The sequence below is a fragment of the Malaya genurostris genome, chromosome 1 (genome assembly GCF_030247185.1).
Source record: "Malaya genurostris strain Urasoe2022 chromosome 1, Malgen_1.1, whole genome shotgun sequence".
Taxonomy (NCBI): domain Eukaryota; kingdom Metazoa; phylum Arthropoda; class Insecta; order Diptera; family Culicidae; genus Malaya; species Malaya genurostris.
The window spans coordinates 73340546-73356631 of record NC_080570.1 but is presented as its reverse complement, the minus strand read 5'-3'; the positions used below and the strand labels follow the sequence as shown (position 1 = coordinate 73356631).

At 36.2% G+C, this 16086-nt stretch overlaps 1 protein-coding gene across 2 annotated transcripts; it reads left to right on the top strand.

Annotated features, from left to right (window-relative positions):
* Positions 1-13629: 13629 nt before the first annotated feature.
* LOC131440467 (SCP2 sterol-binding domain-containing protein 1-like) lies at positions 13630-14311 on the top strand. Of its 2 annotated transcripts, none has more exons than XM_058611767.1 (2): positions 13630-13788; positions 13850-14311. In XM_058611767.1, exon 2 carries the CDS (start codon positions 13874-13876, stop codon positions 14204-14206), a length of 333 nt encoding a protein of 110 aa, XP_058467750.1. In that variant the 5' UTR covers positions 13630-13788; positions 13850-13873; the 3' UTR covers positions 14207-14311. The 2 variants fall into 2 exon arrangements, with proteins under 2 accessions (XP_058467750.1, XP_058467751.1); XM_058611768.1 differs by having other exon boundaries at positions 13655-13793.
* The last annotated feature ends 1775 nt before the right edge of the window (positions 14312-16086 follow it).

The following is a 16086-nucleotide window of genomic DNA, read 5'->3' as shown; positions in this document are numbered from 1 at the left end:
TATTTGTCTTTCATTTTTTTCGTGAAATCATGATGTATGAATGATATTGAACCTGTTATGACAACTGTTTACAAGTACAACGGCCTACCATCATAATACGAGCGGATCAAACAATATTCACCGAGAATAAACAGTTAGATATTTTAGGAAGGCCGAAGGACCAAAAAGGAAAGTGGTCACATGGTATATGTTACCATACCATACCATACCAATCAGCTTAAAGAACCGGCCGAAGCACGCGTGCTGTATCAAACAGATTGTTCCAAGTTGTTCGGTTTTGAGCTGCAGTCTGTCAGTCTCAACAGTTGCAAGTTTTTCTTTAATCTGTACTGACTTGATCTCACCGTCGTGTACGTTGTGTTTCCTCTCTTTTTCCTGTGCCACCATCAGCCTAACGGGACAGTCCTCGTACGTTCGTGTAACGAAGCCTGAGCTTACCGAAATTCTTCCGAGCCTCGTCGACTTAGAGAAAAACCGCTCTAATCAGTTGCAGTCCCACATTGCTTGTAAAATCAAGTATTTTTCCCGTACGTTTAACGTTTTCATTTTTTGTTCATTGACTGCTAAAAGCAAGAAATTGGAATTACTACTCTTCCTACAAAATACGATGCTATTAGGAGGGATACCATCGAAGAATTCTATCGAAGTTGTAGTTAAAGCCGAGTATAAATAAAAGACATTGAATTAAACATAATTAAACCATGATTGAGTTGAACAATGTACAGAAAAAAATGAAGATGAGTTCATCAGACATCAGCCGTTTTCGAAAAGTCAGTCATGCTCTTTGAACATAAATCATGATTTGAGTTTCGATAACTCAAATTCATAAACTGAAATAATATGTCAAAATATTAGTATGGATTTCGGTAAAATTTACTCAAGTTATGAGTTGAGCTTTCGAACATTTGAGTGAAAATAATACTACAAACGGGTTGCGCTTTTTTTTTTCATAAATAGCTGTTTATTAATCTTATATTTTGTGTATTACATCAACATTTTACAGTACAAGTGTTTTGACCCTTCGGCCTTTCATCTTTGTTGTTCATACGATTCGATATTAATAATAGGTGTTTTAGTTACTCTTGTTTTACATGCTAATGTTTAATCATAATATTTATTTTAATTATTAATAAAATATCTACCTACTTATAACTATCCCTAACCTAATACGTACAAATTTTGAATTATTTGTATTTCAGAGATTGAGCACCTCTCTTCAAATTTCGTGCAGTATTGTTCGAATTTTTGTTCTAGTAGGCCATCTCATGTACTTCACTAGTCCTTGTCCAAGGGGGTAGATTTAGAATCATCTTTAAGATCTTACTTTGAATGCGCTGAAGCCTAAGTTTGTGTGTTCGTGCACAGCCCCGCCAAACAGGGACTGCGTATTCTATTGCGGGGTAGATGATTTGTTTATAGACAGCCATCTGGTTCTTCAGGCACAGTTTAGATGTTCTACAAATCAGCGGATACAGAGACCTAATGAGTATGCTGCATTTTTGAACGATTTTGTCAACATGTGACCTGAATATCAGATGTCTGTCAAAGGTGAGTCCTAGATAGATAACTTCGTCGGACCATTGGATGACCTCATCACCGAATCGTATTCGGCATTCGTCTGATGGAACAAGTTTTGGAGATCTTGAATGTGGAAACAAGATGACCTGAGTTTTTGCTGCATTGATCACAATTTTCCAGCTTGTAAAATATTCAGTTAGAGCGTCCAGACCTGTCTGTAGTTTATTCTTCAGAGCATTAATAACACGACCTTTGTAAAGAATGGCAGTATCATCAGCAAATTGTGACAGAACACCACCACCCGGAAGAGGTGGGATGTCTGATGTAAAAATGTTGTATAGAATGGGACCTAGGATACTTCCTTGGGGTACACCAGCAGGAATAGTAAATCTTTGTGAAAGTGCATTATTCAGAGAAACCTGGAATGCTCTATCTGCAAGATAATTTTTGATAATTTTAATAAGATACATGGGAAAATTATACCGATGCAGTTTAAACACCAGGCCATCGTGCCACACATTATCGAATGCCTTTTCAATATCTAATATTGCCATGGCAGTCGTTTTGGACACTGATTTGTTTTGCTGGACGGTCCTGGATGGGTCCCATCGTCGTTGTAATCTCAATTCCGATGGCTTCTATTAGTTGCAATTTAAAGGCTGACATAAGCCTATGCTGAATGGATCGTTTAATGGCAATGGCAACTCCCCCTCCTCTGGTAGTTGTCCTGTCGAGCCTGTGAATCCTGTAATTGGAAATAAAAATAGAAATTTCAGGTTTAAGATGAGTTTCAGTTAAAATAGCAATATCGGCATTCTTCTCTTGAAGAAAGTCTGACAATTCAGAAGTTTTGCTCCTGAGTGAGCAAGCATTCCAATTTACTATAACCAACTCATTATATTGCATATTCGATGATGAATTTGCCTAAGGCGTTGATTTGATCTAACCGCGTTCTGCAGTTTCGTAGTTTTGTTATCATTGTTTCAAAAATGACGATCAGTTGTTCAGCAGAGAATAAATCACCAGAGTCATCCTTTGCTTGTGGTTGATTATTGCCCCATCCAGGAGGGATTTTTGAGGAAGATTCTTTTTGTGATCCAGCGGCTGAATCTTTTGGATTGCTGCGAGGAAGTGGCGGCAAATTCGGAATATCTCTCTTCGGTGGGAGCCGTGGGAAATTAACTTCATCCTTCTGTGGAACATTATTGCGCGTTGAATGTTTACGGGACGCCTGTTGTCGAATTTTTGTGAACTCAGCACGTTTGGGACACGATTTGCTAGTAGATGGATGGTCGCCATCACAGTTCACACATTTTACAGCGATGTCATCTAGTAGGCAATCGTTGGTATTGTGTGGTTCGGCACATTTCCCGCACCGACTTTTCATGTGGCAACTCCTCGCTCCATGGCCGTAGTTCAAACAGTTCGTGCACTGTGTGACATCCCGATGTACCGGTTTATACTTTTGCCATTCGATGATTATGTGAAATAACGATTTAATCGTTTTCAGTTGACTCATGGTGATGGAGCCCTTCTCCAGATGAATCAAGTAGAGTTGATCTCGATACTTTTTGTCCGTATTATGTCGCTTCATTTTAAATACCATCAAAGGCTTTAGTCCAGCCTCCGACAGTGCCTGCTTTAGTTCGGCTTCCATCATGTCGGGTAGTCCTCGAAGTACAACCTTCATAGGTTTATTGGCGGCAATATCGTGTGTGAAGTATTCCGCTTTTGTCTGCTTCAGATAACATTCCACTCCTTTATAGTAGTTCAAAGCCGGAACAGTTACAAACGGGTTGCGCCGTTAGGTGCGTTTTCATTCTCAGAACATTCTTGTCGTATTTAAGAATGCAAGATTAATAGATTTTCATTGCCGTTTCTAGATTCTGCTTTTGAAACTATCAATCATTGATAGTATTCATAGTAATTTTGTGGTTTCAATTAAGCAAGAAAATTTTAGTGAGAAATCCACAATAAGGGTATTTTTCTCAAATTCGACTCTAAACAGGTAAAAATTGAACGATCTTAAGCCGTTCTCGTTTTAAGATTGTGCTACACCGGTGTAGCTGAAGTTGCACTGAAACCTTTCGTTTTTGCCAATTGCACTACACCAGTGCTACACGCTACAGGGTTACTGTTAATTTTTTCGTTCGTTTAGTAATGCCTTCGTGTAGTACTGCACCGGTGTAGTGCAAATTAAAAACGAAAGCGCCATTAGAGTTGTAATTTTGAATTCAAAGAACTCACATTTTGAGTTAAACTTACTCACATAATTTTTTTTAATATTCCGGGTAAAAAATAGGAAAACTGTTAGTATCAACGACTACCTTAAATTTCGACAATTTCCTTCCTTAACTCAAAAATGAGGCACGATTCTTCAAATAATCAGGGAACCGTGCCACTTGCGCAAAGTTAATCTGATCCCTGACCAAGAACACTGGAGTAAACATAGATAAAAGATATATATCACCCGGATCTCGTTCCCGATACCAAATATGTGATAAATGTTTAAATTATCGAAAAGTCATCTCAGGTGACTGAGATGATTGTGTTGTTTTTAATCAGTAATTTTTCTTCGTGTTTGTTATTTTTGAGACCTACTGTACAACCAACATGGAGGAATGAATTGCATACACAGAGGGATGTAATGTGAGTGCTGGTCGATTTAATATCGCGCTATAAGCGTAGTGCGCCTGAAAGTTATACTATCATAATTATACGTTCTTGGTACACAGGCTAGTAAGGTGAAACGTTTCAAGCCATGTAAACAAAAAGTAAGAATGATCTAGCTTTATTTTATAATAATTGTTGTACCCTAAACTTTACCTTTCAACTCGAACAATTTTTCAGGCTATAGGTCACATGTGCTGTGCCTAAAAATATCGCTCATGCTCTAAATGATACTAGACAGACTTTGTAGCTACGTGTGCTTGTGTAAAAATTTCAAATATCTTAAGACAGGGTTGGAAAAGTCTGTACATCCGAATTAAAACCTGCAATCAGCTAGTATTTCGCTATAAAGTATGATACGCAAAACTGCAAAAAACTCGGTTTTCGAAAATCTGTAAAAGACTGCACAAGAAAAAATGTCTGTACGAAATCTGCAAATTTACAGACAAATCTGCCGATCTGGCTTCTCTGTTGTAAAGATACTTCAAAATGTATTTATTTATTTATTCGTCAAACAAATGTAGACTACAGACAAAAAAAGTTACAATGGTTTCTTATATGATATACATTATTTCTACGATTTGGTTTCAATTTTTTTTTTATTTGTTTCCTGGACATAGTTAGATCGATTTTTTGGCAGTTTTCGTTATAAAAGCGCATCATTTGATTAATAGGATTATTTTTGGCATAATTTGTTTTATATTTTTTTCCGAGAATACTTCTGAGATGGCGACTAGGAGCATAAAATTTTATTTCTGAAAGCAATGATTCAGATTGTACTCGTTGAGAAATGATGTCCTTGATCAAATAAAGCATTGTAGCTTTGCGGTCTTCGAGTGTTCGTAAGTTTATAAGCATACAACGCGCTTTATATGATGGAAGAGGAAATGTAGTTCAGTTCAGTCTACAAAGCGCATACAGTAGAAATTGATTTTGAACAGATTCGATGCGTTCTACGTGTACGGAGGTACATGGGTTCCATACTATGCTGCAGTATTCCAAAATTGGCCTGAGGTATGTTGTATATAATAATTTTATTGTGTAAGGGTCCTGAAAATTATGACTAAAACGTTCAATGAAGCCTAACATACTATTTGCTTTATTGACAATTGTATTATAATGCTCCACGAAAGTAAGTTTTGAGTCTAAAATTGCGCCTAGGTCTCTAATAATTTAACATTTTTCTACAGGTTGGTTTCCTAAATATATGTTAATAGTAGGAGACATGATTTTTCTACTAAACGTTACTGAACTACATTTTTTAACGTTTAGTTGGAGTAAGCTTTTATTGCACCAAATGTTGAATACGTTAATTTCATATTGGAATACTTCAGCATCTACAGCATTTGTTATTTCCATAAAGAGCTTCATGTCGTCTGCATATACAAGTACTTTTAGATGCTTGAGTAAGAAGGAATTATCGTTTACGTACAAGATAAAAAGAAGAGGGCCTAAATGTGAACCTTGGGGAACACCTGAAGTGACATTTATTGATTTGGAGTATGTGTTTTGATAGCGTACAATTTATTTACGTTTTGTGAGATATGATTCAAGCCATTCCAAAAGTTTTTGTTCAATGCCATATTTTTTTAATTTTGAATAGTAATAATGGTATGTCAATTCTGTCGAAAGCTTTGCTGAAGTCAGTATAGAGAGTTTCGACATAATTTCCATTGTCCATAGCTTCCAAAGTGAATGTAATAAATTCCAGGAGATTTGTTGAAGTAGAACGACCTTTGAAAAAACCATGTTGTTTTGGAGTTATGTAATTTTTTACTTGTTGAAATATTTTCCCATTCATAATTTTTTCAAATAATTTTGGAATGCACGAGATAATGGCAATTCCTCGATAATTACGTATGTCTGATTTTGAGCCTGATTTAAAGACCGGTACTAAGAAGGAGGATTTCCATGTTTCTGGAAATATTCCTGTTCTTAGAGATAAGTTGAAGAGATGTTGTAATGGTGTTGTGAGCTCAGCAGCTAATTGCTTCAAAAATATTGGTGCTATTTCGTCAGGTCCAGGTCCCTTTGCTGCGTTGAGGTTTTCAAGTGCATTGAATATTTCTTGCTTCGATAATTGATTGACACTGATGTCATTAGAAAGTCGCGTTCACGATCTGTTTCGGCATATGATGTATATATTTATTGGAAAAAATTTGCAAATAAATTACAAATTTCAGTGCTATTTTTTTCTAGTAGTTCCGTCTAGGTTCATCTGAGAAGGAAGGTTGTTATTCATAAGTTTTGTTTTAACATAGCTAAAGATATTTTTAGGATGCTCTTTGATTTCGCTTTCGATTTTGAAATTATATTCTTCGTGTGCCGAGTTGATTGCTATTTTCAGGTCATTGCAAATGTCGGATAGTTTTGTAAATTGATAACACTTTTATCTTTTCTATAAGTCTTATGTGCTTTCTGCTTTCTATTTTTCAGGGTTTTCAATTGCGGGTTGAACCAGACAGGCAATTTGCTATTGTGGCTTCTTCTTCTTCTTTTTACTGGTACAATTTCCGAAATTAAGTAGTTAATAATTAGATAGAATTTTTCCACTTCTTCATTGACGTTTCCTTCTATACTCAAAATATTTTGCCAGTTTAATGTACTTAGTCTACGTTTTGCTTCTTCGAAATTTGTTTTGTGGTATTCCGGCACTTCCTCGTATTCTATTTCGTTAGGGAGAGACATGTTATGCATAAAAATGGAGTATTCAATTGCTGTGTGAAATGCTTCATTTTTCGAGAGTGGATTTGGTGAAGCATTCACACAGAAGTCTTCGGTACAGTTTGTGAAAAGATATGAATTTTGTTTATTTTTCACCGAATTTATTTGATTCATGCCGAAAAAAGAGATTTTGTCGAAAAGAAATTGAAGTGTTTCATTTTCTCCTGCAATTGGAAGTAGAATGGATTCATTTTGTTCATCGGTGATGAAGTGAGCGTTTCGTTGGTTGAAGTCACCGTATATGTGTAACTTAACTTCTGGTTCCATATTCGACATAATTTTTTCTACGGTTTGAAAGAATAGCACGAAAGTTGTTTTGTTAGCATTTTCAGGGGGAAAATACACAGAGGCAAAAATATGTTTTTGTCCTGATATAAATACTTTGGTCCAAACATCTTTAAATTCTTTGTGTTTATTTGTTTCAGATTTGTCGGATGAAAAGTCAGCACTTACTGCAATGAAGACTCCACCTCCAGATTTTTTGTTGGATAGTGCTAAGTTACGGTCATGCCGGAATACGTTATAGTTATTTCCAAAAATTTCTTCGCATTTTACGCTTTCGTCCCAACTACTTTCAGTTCCAAGAATAACTGAGAAAGAAGATGATAAAATATGTTGATGAATTTCCTTCATTTTGGCTGAGTTTTTCATGCGATTGAAATTCTGAGAGTAGACAAGAATTTCAATCGCATTCTGTTGTGAATGCGAAGATATTTGAGGATTTGAATGAAGTGTAGTGTCACTTACGTCATTATAGGATGCTACCTCGATAGAGGGCGTCGTTATTTCCGAAAATTCGGCCTTGTAAAATTGTGTTCGGCTTCCCGGATTAGTTAGAGTCGGCGGATGTGTTCACTTGTCAAAAATAAGAGTCCAGGTCGGCCAGCGCTTCCTTGGGTTTCATTCCATATTGCTGATGGACTTCGATGAAGATTCGTAGGAGGTGGTCAGGTGTTGTTGGAAGGCCTTCTGATGCTAATAGCATTAATTGTCACTGCTTCGATGTATAGTATACTAAGTATACTGAACTGTGTCATGAAATTGATCAACCAACCAACCAGACTGTAGAGGTGTAAAAAGTGTTGGACAATGTTTTGGAAATTCATTTCAGTTATATGAATACAAAAATATTAATCATACAACTTAGTATGCACACCCGTTTAAATAATTCTGAATGCTTAAAAAAGAAATAAAAACATGGAGAGTGAAAATCGGACACTGATTTTGCAATGCAAAAATCGTCTATAAATATATTTTCACAAGAACCGGACAAAAACTTTAAATGAAAAGATGAACTTTTGATAGGAATCAGTCAGATGTAATTTATTTCGTAGTCTTGCATTGTTTTATATAATTAACTTAAAAAACTCTTATTCGATTCATTCTCACATTTTGAAGCAAATATCCATTTAAAATGATTTCTAAAAGATGTGATTCACAACAAAGACACCATGTTATCAAAATATCCAGCTCTCACATTTCACAAAAAAATCGCAAAATATGTTGGCGAGCATGGCGCCCCCAGACGAGTCCGCATCGAATCTTGTACATAGGGGAGAGATTCGCGTCAAATTCGCGTGCGTCAGTCCTTCGCCCCATACAATTGACATTGTACATACTTAAATTGGATTACGATCTCATCTATTCAAACATCGGTAGCTGATTTTCCAGTAAAAAACACATTTCAACATACCGGTACCTTGAGGTACTGCTGTCCACAAATGTTTACTTGTGCTGATATATCAGTAGAATGAAAATGTTCGGTAGTTCGGCTGTTCTAAACTCGTCAAAAGATGAAAAAATTACCGAATGAAGATAAAGTCTATTTTAAATCCCCTAGTGGTGTAATGATGCCTTTCTCATATTACTGTAGGATTGTTACACTTTTTAATGACTTTTGAAAAGAAGCAAGATAATTTGTTTAATCAGCAACTAACATTGTTGCCGATTGTTGCCGAATAAATTAGCATGGTAATGCTGACAATTTAATCACTCTAGCCAAACGTTGTAACTCATTTTGTTGTGGCTGCTAATAAGTGGAATCCAAAAATACCTATATTTGTTTGCAGGAACAGCCCTGGAACAAAATTTAACACTTGGGCACATCCAGTGGACACACAAAAGTACTATGAACAATATCGTAAATTATTCATTAAATAAAATATATCGATAATATGTCTCTATATGTCAAATTTATTATTGCATTGGAGATTTTATTGGAAAAATTATCGCGTTCAGGTGGCAGTGATAAGATTCGTATAGCGATAGCGCCGTTGCTGTTTACAGACAGATAAACATATTTTTTCTGCAGTATTAGTTAGATGTGTTATGCAATTCATCAGCCCGACGAAATTTGCTTTAAACTGATTCAATGATGAGAAGGAGTGTTTATACCTCGACAAAACGGCTTGTTATGGTAAGTTGTATGAACCTTAATCGGGGGAAGTCAGGTCTGCGGATCAGGTTTTAGTGATTTCGTTCAAATATGGATTAGAAGTTCCTTATCGGTGCAAGCTACAAAAGTCACCAATCTTAATCAATTTGATGGGGTTTATCATTGGTCTTGACTTTCCAGCGAAAATGAACCAGACTTTGGTCTTTCGTTGCTAAGAAAGTTTTTAGATAACGAATACTACCGTACGGTAATTAATGATAACTTTCAACAAAGTATATAAATAATAAGAATTTACGTAACTTAAGTGACTTTAAACTGGTTTCATATCTGATTAGGAGTCGAATATTGTCCAACAACTTTACTGTCTACCAATGAGACAAGTAATCAATTATTGATTTTCTTTTCATAGTTATGGAAAACAGTTGACACTAATGTTTGTCTCTGAAATAAAAATGATTACCTTATAATTATACCGTTCACTGTTTCACTATCACGGCATTACAGTTTTATTTTTATACTATACACGTTATAAAGGGTGATTTTTTAAGAGCTTGAGAACTTTTTTAAACAATAAAACGCATAAAATTTGCAAAATCTCATCGGTTCTTTATTTTAAACCTTAGATTGGTACATGACATTTACTTTTTGAAGATAATTTCATTTAAATGTTGACCGCGGCTGCGTCTTAGGTGGTCCATTCGGAAAGTCCAATTTTGGGCAACTTTTTCGAGCATTTCGGCCGGAATAGCCCGAATTTCTTCGGAAATGTTGTCTTCCAAAGCTGGAATAGTTACTGGCTTATTTCTGTAGACTTTAGACTTGACGTAGCCCCACAAAAAATAGTCTAAAGGCGTCAAATCGCATGATATTGGTGGCCAACTTACCGGTCCATTTCTTGAGATGAATTGTTCTCCGAAGTTTTCCCTCAAAATGGCCATAGAATCGCGAGCTGTGTGGCATGTAGCGCCATCTTGTTGAAACCACATGTCAACCAAGTTCAGTTCTTCCATTTTTGGCAACAAAAAGTTTGTTAGCATCGAACGATAGCGATCGCCATTCACTGTAACGTTGCGTCCAACAGCATCTTTGAAAAAATACGGTCCAATGATTCCACCAGCGTACAAACCACACCAAACAGTGCATTTTTCGGGATGCATGGGCAGTTCTTGAACGGCTTCTGGTTGCTCTTCACTCCAAATGCGGCAATTTTGCTTATTTACGTAGCCATTCAACCAGAAATGAGCCTCATCGCTGAACAAAATTTGTCGATAAAAAAGCGGACTTTCCGAATGGACCACCTAAGACGCAGCCGCGGTCAACATTTAAATGAAATTATCTTCAAAAAGTAAATGTCATGTACCAATCTAACGTTTAAAATAAAGAACCGATGAGATTTTGCAAATTTTATGCGTTTTATTGTTTAAAAAAGTTCTCAAGCTCTTAAAAAATCACCCTGTAGTACAGCCATTGAAATACGCATTTGACTCGAAATCCAAACATATAAACTCGTTATGTTATGATTTGGCAAAATTACATAACCCCTCAAATCACTTTCTATATTCATGGACTCGTTTTCAAAGCCACAGTTTGATAGTCAGTAAGAATATTAAGGGCTTTTTCAACACATCGTGTTATTCCGATAGCACAAATAATGCCATATTTCTTTTGAAAATATAATACATAGCAAAATATTATAATAGAAGTTAGATCCCATATGAAATATACCGATTTCTCATAAAGCAAGATTCACATGATCTGCCAATCGTATTGAAACTCAGATACAGAAAGTAAAGAGGCGAACTTTCGAAGAAAACAATTAACTAACCCAGAGAACATTACGTCATTGTGTGAATAAGTTATTGTTTTGTTCCATCAAACATAACTTGATCTTGTATTATTATCATCGATTGTAACACCCATTGAAAGATCGACAAAGACGTCCGGTATCGGTGCAAACAGCTCTGAGTAGGCTTAAGAGCAGAAATTTCTGTTTTCAGAAATTTGTTATTTTTACATAACACGGAGAAAAATAAACTTTATTCAAAGCAGTAAAAAGATTAGTATTTAATAATTTTAAAAAATAGTTACAGTAAAAACTATGAAAGATTCTAGCCCAATCATTGGGTGAATCAAGTTCTAAATTTTAAAATATATTCACAACATATCGTTCTATAAACAATTTGTAAATTGATACTATTTATTTTTCGGCGTGTGTAGACATTATTGAACGGAACAGCACCAAGCACATACAAAACTCTGCTTACATAGCATAAATGGACAGACCGGCGAAATTCGGGAGCGCTTTCAATTGTAGAGTTTAATGCGTTTAATCAAAATACCGTTCAATACTATACGACACAAATACTAACACTCTGTAAAAGAAATGCATAACAAAATGTACAACTGGATGAAGGCTGCCAGCTTAACTTGTGATGCAACATAAAGTTCTATGTCAACTGACATTTCTTCTCAACAATTACATAAATTAAACGATAGACTCAAAGTCGTCAATTGTTTTCAAATTACATTGAAGTGGATTCAAAATCGTCCGGTATATTTTTCTAATTCTCCCCAAAAAAACAAATTGAATCCCTCTCGGACTGGTTGCGTAAATTGAAAAAGCCTTATATACTGCTTTCAATTCACCTAGAGGTGTAATGATGCCTTTCTCATACTCATATATGTGAAGAATTTCATAAATTTCGGAAATAACGACGTGACTCATTTGGCCATTTTTGAACTGATTATACTTATCTATCCGTGAATGATATTGGTCATCAAGTAACCAGATCAACAAATCGGAATAATGTTGATAGCAATCTTGATGTTTGTACCTCGTGTTGTCATTTAAGACTATTATTTATCAGAAGAAATATTTTTTCTAATAAACAAATAACGTTCCTGTTTTTGCGTCACCAACCATATGGAGTTTGGAAATTTTTAACGTTCATCATCCTACAAATTACAAGATCTGAATTTCGAAAGAGTTTTAAGATCAGATCACCTAGTGAACCGGAAGGCGGATGCGAATGAAATCCATTTGAAATTTACTCTCCTCATCAATACTTCCAATACCATAGCAGTTACCACGAGACAATGCGAGTGTTTAAAATTTGGAAGCTGCTTCAAAATTTATATTATCTCCGAAAGCTACTATTTTTTAGCAATAAAACCTAAGAAAAGTAATTTTTTTTTTCTTGAATAAAATATGTATTTAAAAATGAAAAATGAAACAAATTTAATATTTTTTCCTTAACCGGAAAATGCATTGTAATAAAATTAAGGAATTTGTTATGGTATTCCTATATATTTGAGCCTAAGATTATAGAAACTGGCTCAGCAATTTCCAAGGAAAGTAATTACCATTATTTTCATATTTTGAACACACATAACCATATAATTCTGAAGCCGGGAGTCAGATACAGATAAAATGCAGGAATTTTATATGGGACCATAATACCTTCCGATTGAATTTAAGTTAGTGAAAATGGGTTAAGCTAGGGGCTCCCAAAGTGTTCGATATAGACCCCTTGGGGTCGATATCTTTTTTGCGGAGGTCGACGTAAACGAAAACTGACTATGGGGGTCGACGATGTCTAGAAATCGACCCCCTATTGTTTGATATAAGTTGTCATTTGAAATATTTACGCTAAAAAAGTTGTGTTTATTTGACCATCCGCATAAATTTTACATCAATATTAAAAAAGCAAGAATTGAAGCCTAAGTTAAAAATAGTAAAAGGGTCCATGACCCAAAATAGTTTGGGAACCCCTGGGTTAAGCTGTCACCAAGTAAATTGAGTGACAGTATTTGTCACATACACTCATACACATGTACATACATTTTTCATATCCTTTCTATATGAGAAAAGCAAAACTAAAACAGCTCACAATGATGCAATTCATAACGTTTTTATACAATTCTTAATTTTGATATATCTTTTTTATCTTTCATTTTTTCAAATCACGATTTTTTTAACTAATTGTCCACTTTAGCAAAAAATATTTTCGTATTTCCTTGAATAATACGATGCATATTCGAGAAGTAAGGGTCATTCGCATATATTTAAAAATCGATATCGTAACACACTCAATTTAGTGCATACTCAAACATACAATTTGTGAATTCAATTTTTTTAATAAATGTTAAAAAAAACATATAAAAACTTTAGGTTTAAAATTGCCATCCATTGGAGCTGGTTAAATATTGTATAACTAGTCGACATTTCAAAAGAATTAGAATTATTGCAACTGAACAAGTTGCCAACGCTGCTGAATTTTGTAACTTGCAGATATATACCCATAACACAGCCACATATGCATCCCACGCTGGTGCGAGGAACCGTATTGTACACTAATCTACCAAATTAAGCCATCCACACTGATAAGATGTTCGCCAAAGAAGAATTCACTTAGTTTAAATAGAATCGGAAAATCAAACGAACGCATCAGTATCGAGTTGTCCATCTTGAACTTCTGAAGGTAATGTGAGTCTTGCGTACTTAAATCGACAACTTTAATCGTCTTATTGTACGGATTTCAGATCGAATCCAGCGTAACCTCCAAAATGTCATTGAAGTCTGATGAAGTGTTCGCCAAAATCGCCAAACGGTTGGAGAAAGTTGACCCGAGTAATCGCCAGGTCGAGCACGTTTACAAATTCAACATCACCAAAGATGGCAAGGTCGTCAAAAGTTGGATCCTGGATCTGAAGAACGTCAAGGTGTACGAGTCGAGTGCCGAAGCCGAGGCTACTTTAACCATGGACGACGAAATCATGTTCTCTATCGGAACAGGTGCTCTTCCTGCCAAGGAAGCTATGGCCCAGGACAAGATGGAAGTCGATGGACAAGTTGAGCTGATCTTCTTGCTGGAACCCTTCATCGCTTCGTTGAAGTGAAAAAAACCTGTTCTTTCATTGCAGTCACGGAAGTCATTTAGTTCATTTTTATTTTTAAAAACATTTGTTTGGTTATTTCGTCATTAAACATTCTTTTTATCAAAATCAGTTGCTTTACTTTTAAAAACAATATATTGTTTGGACAGACTGAACTCAAAAAATCAGTTCAAAATCATATATCATATCATCTGAAGATGTTACAGAATATAATTGTGCTAAATCATGGCGATGTTAGTTGAGTTGATGTTGTATAAATTCAAATGAAAATACAGCGGCTATGTTTAGATTATTTGTGAATGAGTGAAACGTTTATTATTAGAAAATAATAATATTACTGAATTAATAGACAGTTGGGAAGATTGGTTTGCTCGTTTTTTTTTTTTTTATTCAAAAATATAATGTTTAAGGCACACTGCTTAAGCTCTAAGATGCCAAGGGCTTTTACTAATTTAAAATTTACGACTAACTTAAAACTAGGGTTGTATCATTAAGTAATGTCATATTTGGGTCGCAGTGGTTGACTTTGGCAGATCCAGCCTTCATGTGGTGATCGGCCGGTGAATTGAATATTTCATGAGAGTCTTCCATATGGCGTTGGTGAATATTCATGTTGGCCGCATTCTTCGGTCCGTGTGGGTCCGCGGGAAACACCCCCAGGTTACGAATACCCGGCGGGTGGCCCGCATGCTGTTGATAAGTTTCCGTGGGCGATGATGGTGTTGTTACAGAAGAAAATGAAAAAAAAAATATAGCGAAGTAAATATTGCGGAAAACGGAGTAAAAAGGGGATATGGGAATGAAATGACTAAAACGACAGAGATCTAATTAGTTGACATCGAGATGGTGAAGAGACGGGGAGGGGGGAAGCGAAGGTTAGTGACAGCAAAAAGATCTTGTTAGTTCCGATGAAGATGGTGGACAGATGAGGAATCGGGATAATCGGCGGAAGTTAGTGTCGAACCTGCAGTTGAGAAATAATTCTTAGCCACAGTTGAAACAACGTCGATAAATAGGAGGAACTTTCTAAGCCAGATGTAACAGATTACACTTGTATATTAATGTGTTTGAGAAACTGGTATATGAGAAGCATATATGAACTATCCCGACTCGCCAACACATCCCGAACCGGAACCTCAGGCGGTCTACCTCGGGCCCTGAGGGATTCCAGTAGCTTCGACCTGGCGTCGCGATACTCTACGCATGACCACACGACATGCTCGATGTCCTGATAACCGTCGCCACAGGTGCAGAGCCCGTTCTCCACGATCCCGATACGCCGGAGATGTGCGTTGAATGTATAGTGATTTGACATGAGTCGTGACATAACGCGAATGAAATCACGACTCACGTTCATCCCCTTGAACCAAGGTTTCGTCGATACCTTAGGGATAATGGAGTGTAGCCATCGTCCCAGTTCGTCATTGCTCCATGAAGTTTGCCAACTTTCGAGAGTTTTCTGACGAGAGATACTGAAAAATTCATTGAAGCAGATTGGTCTTTCATAAATATCACCTTCTAATGCGCCCACCTTAGCCAATGAGTCTGCCTTTTCATTGCCCGGAATGGAACAATGCGAAGGGACCCAGACTAACGATATTAAATAAGACCGTTCAGATAAAGTACTCAAATGTTCCCGTATTTTCCCCAGGAAATAAGGGGGATACTTTCCTGGCTTCATTGCTCGGAGAGCTTCTATTGAGCTTAGACTGTCCGTGACAATGAAGTAATGGTCTTTGGGCAACGTTTCAATGATCTCGAGGGTGTACTGAATAGCAGCTAATTCTGCGACGTAAACTGAAGCCGGATCACTGAGTTTGTAAGAAGCGGTGATGTTTTGATTGAAGATGCCGAAGCCTGTGGACTCGTTGATGTTTGATCCG

Excerpts from the sequence above, each read along its gene's own strand:
- LOC131440467 (XM_058611767.1), top strand. The coding sequence starts at position 13,874 with ATGTCATTGAAGTCTGATGAAGTGTTCGCCAAAATCGCCAAACGGTTG.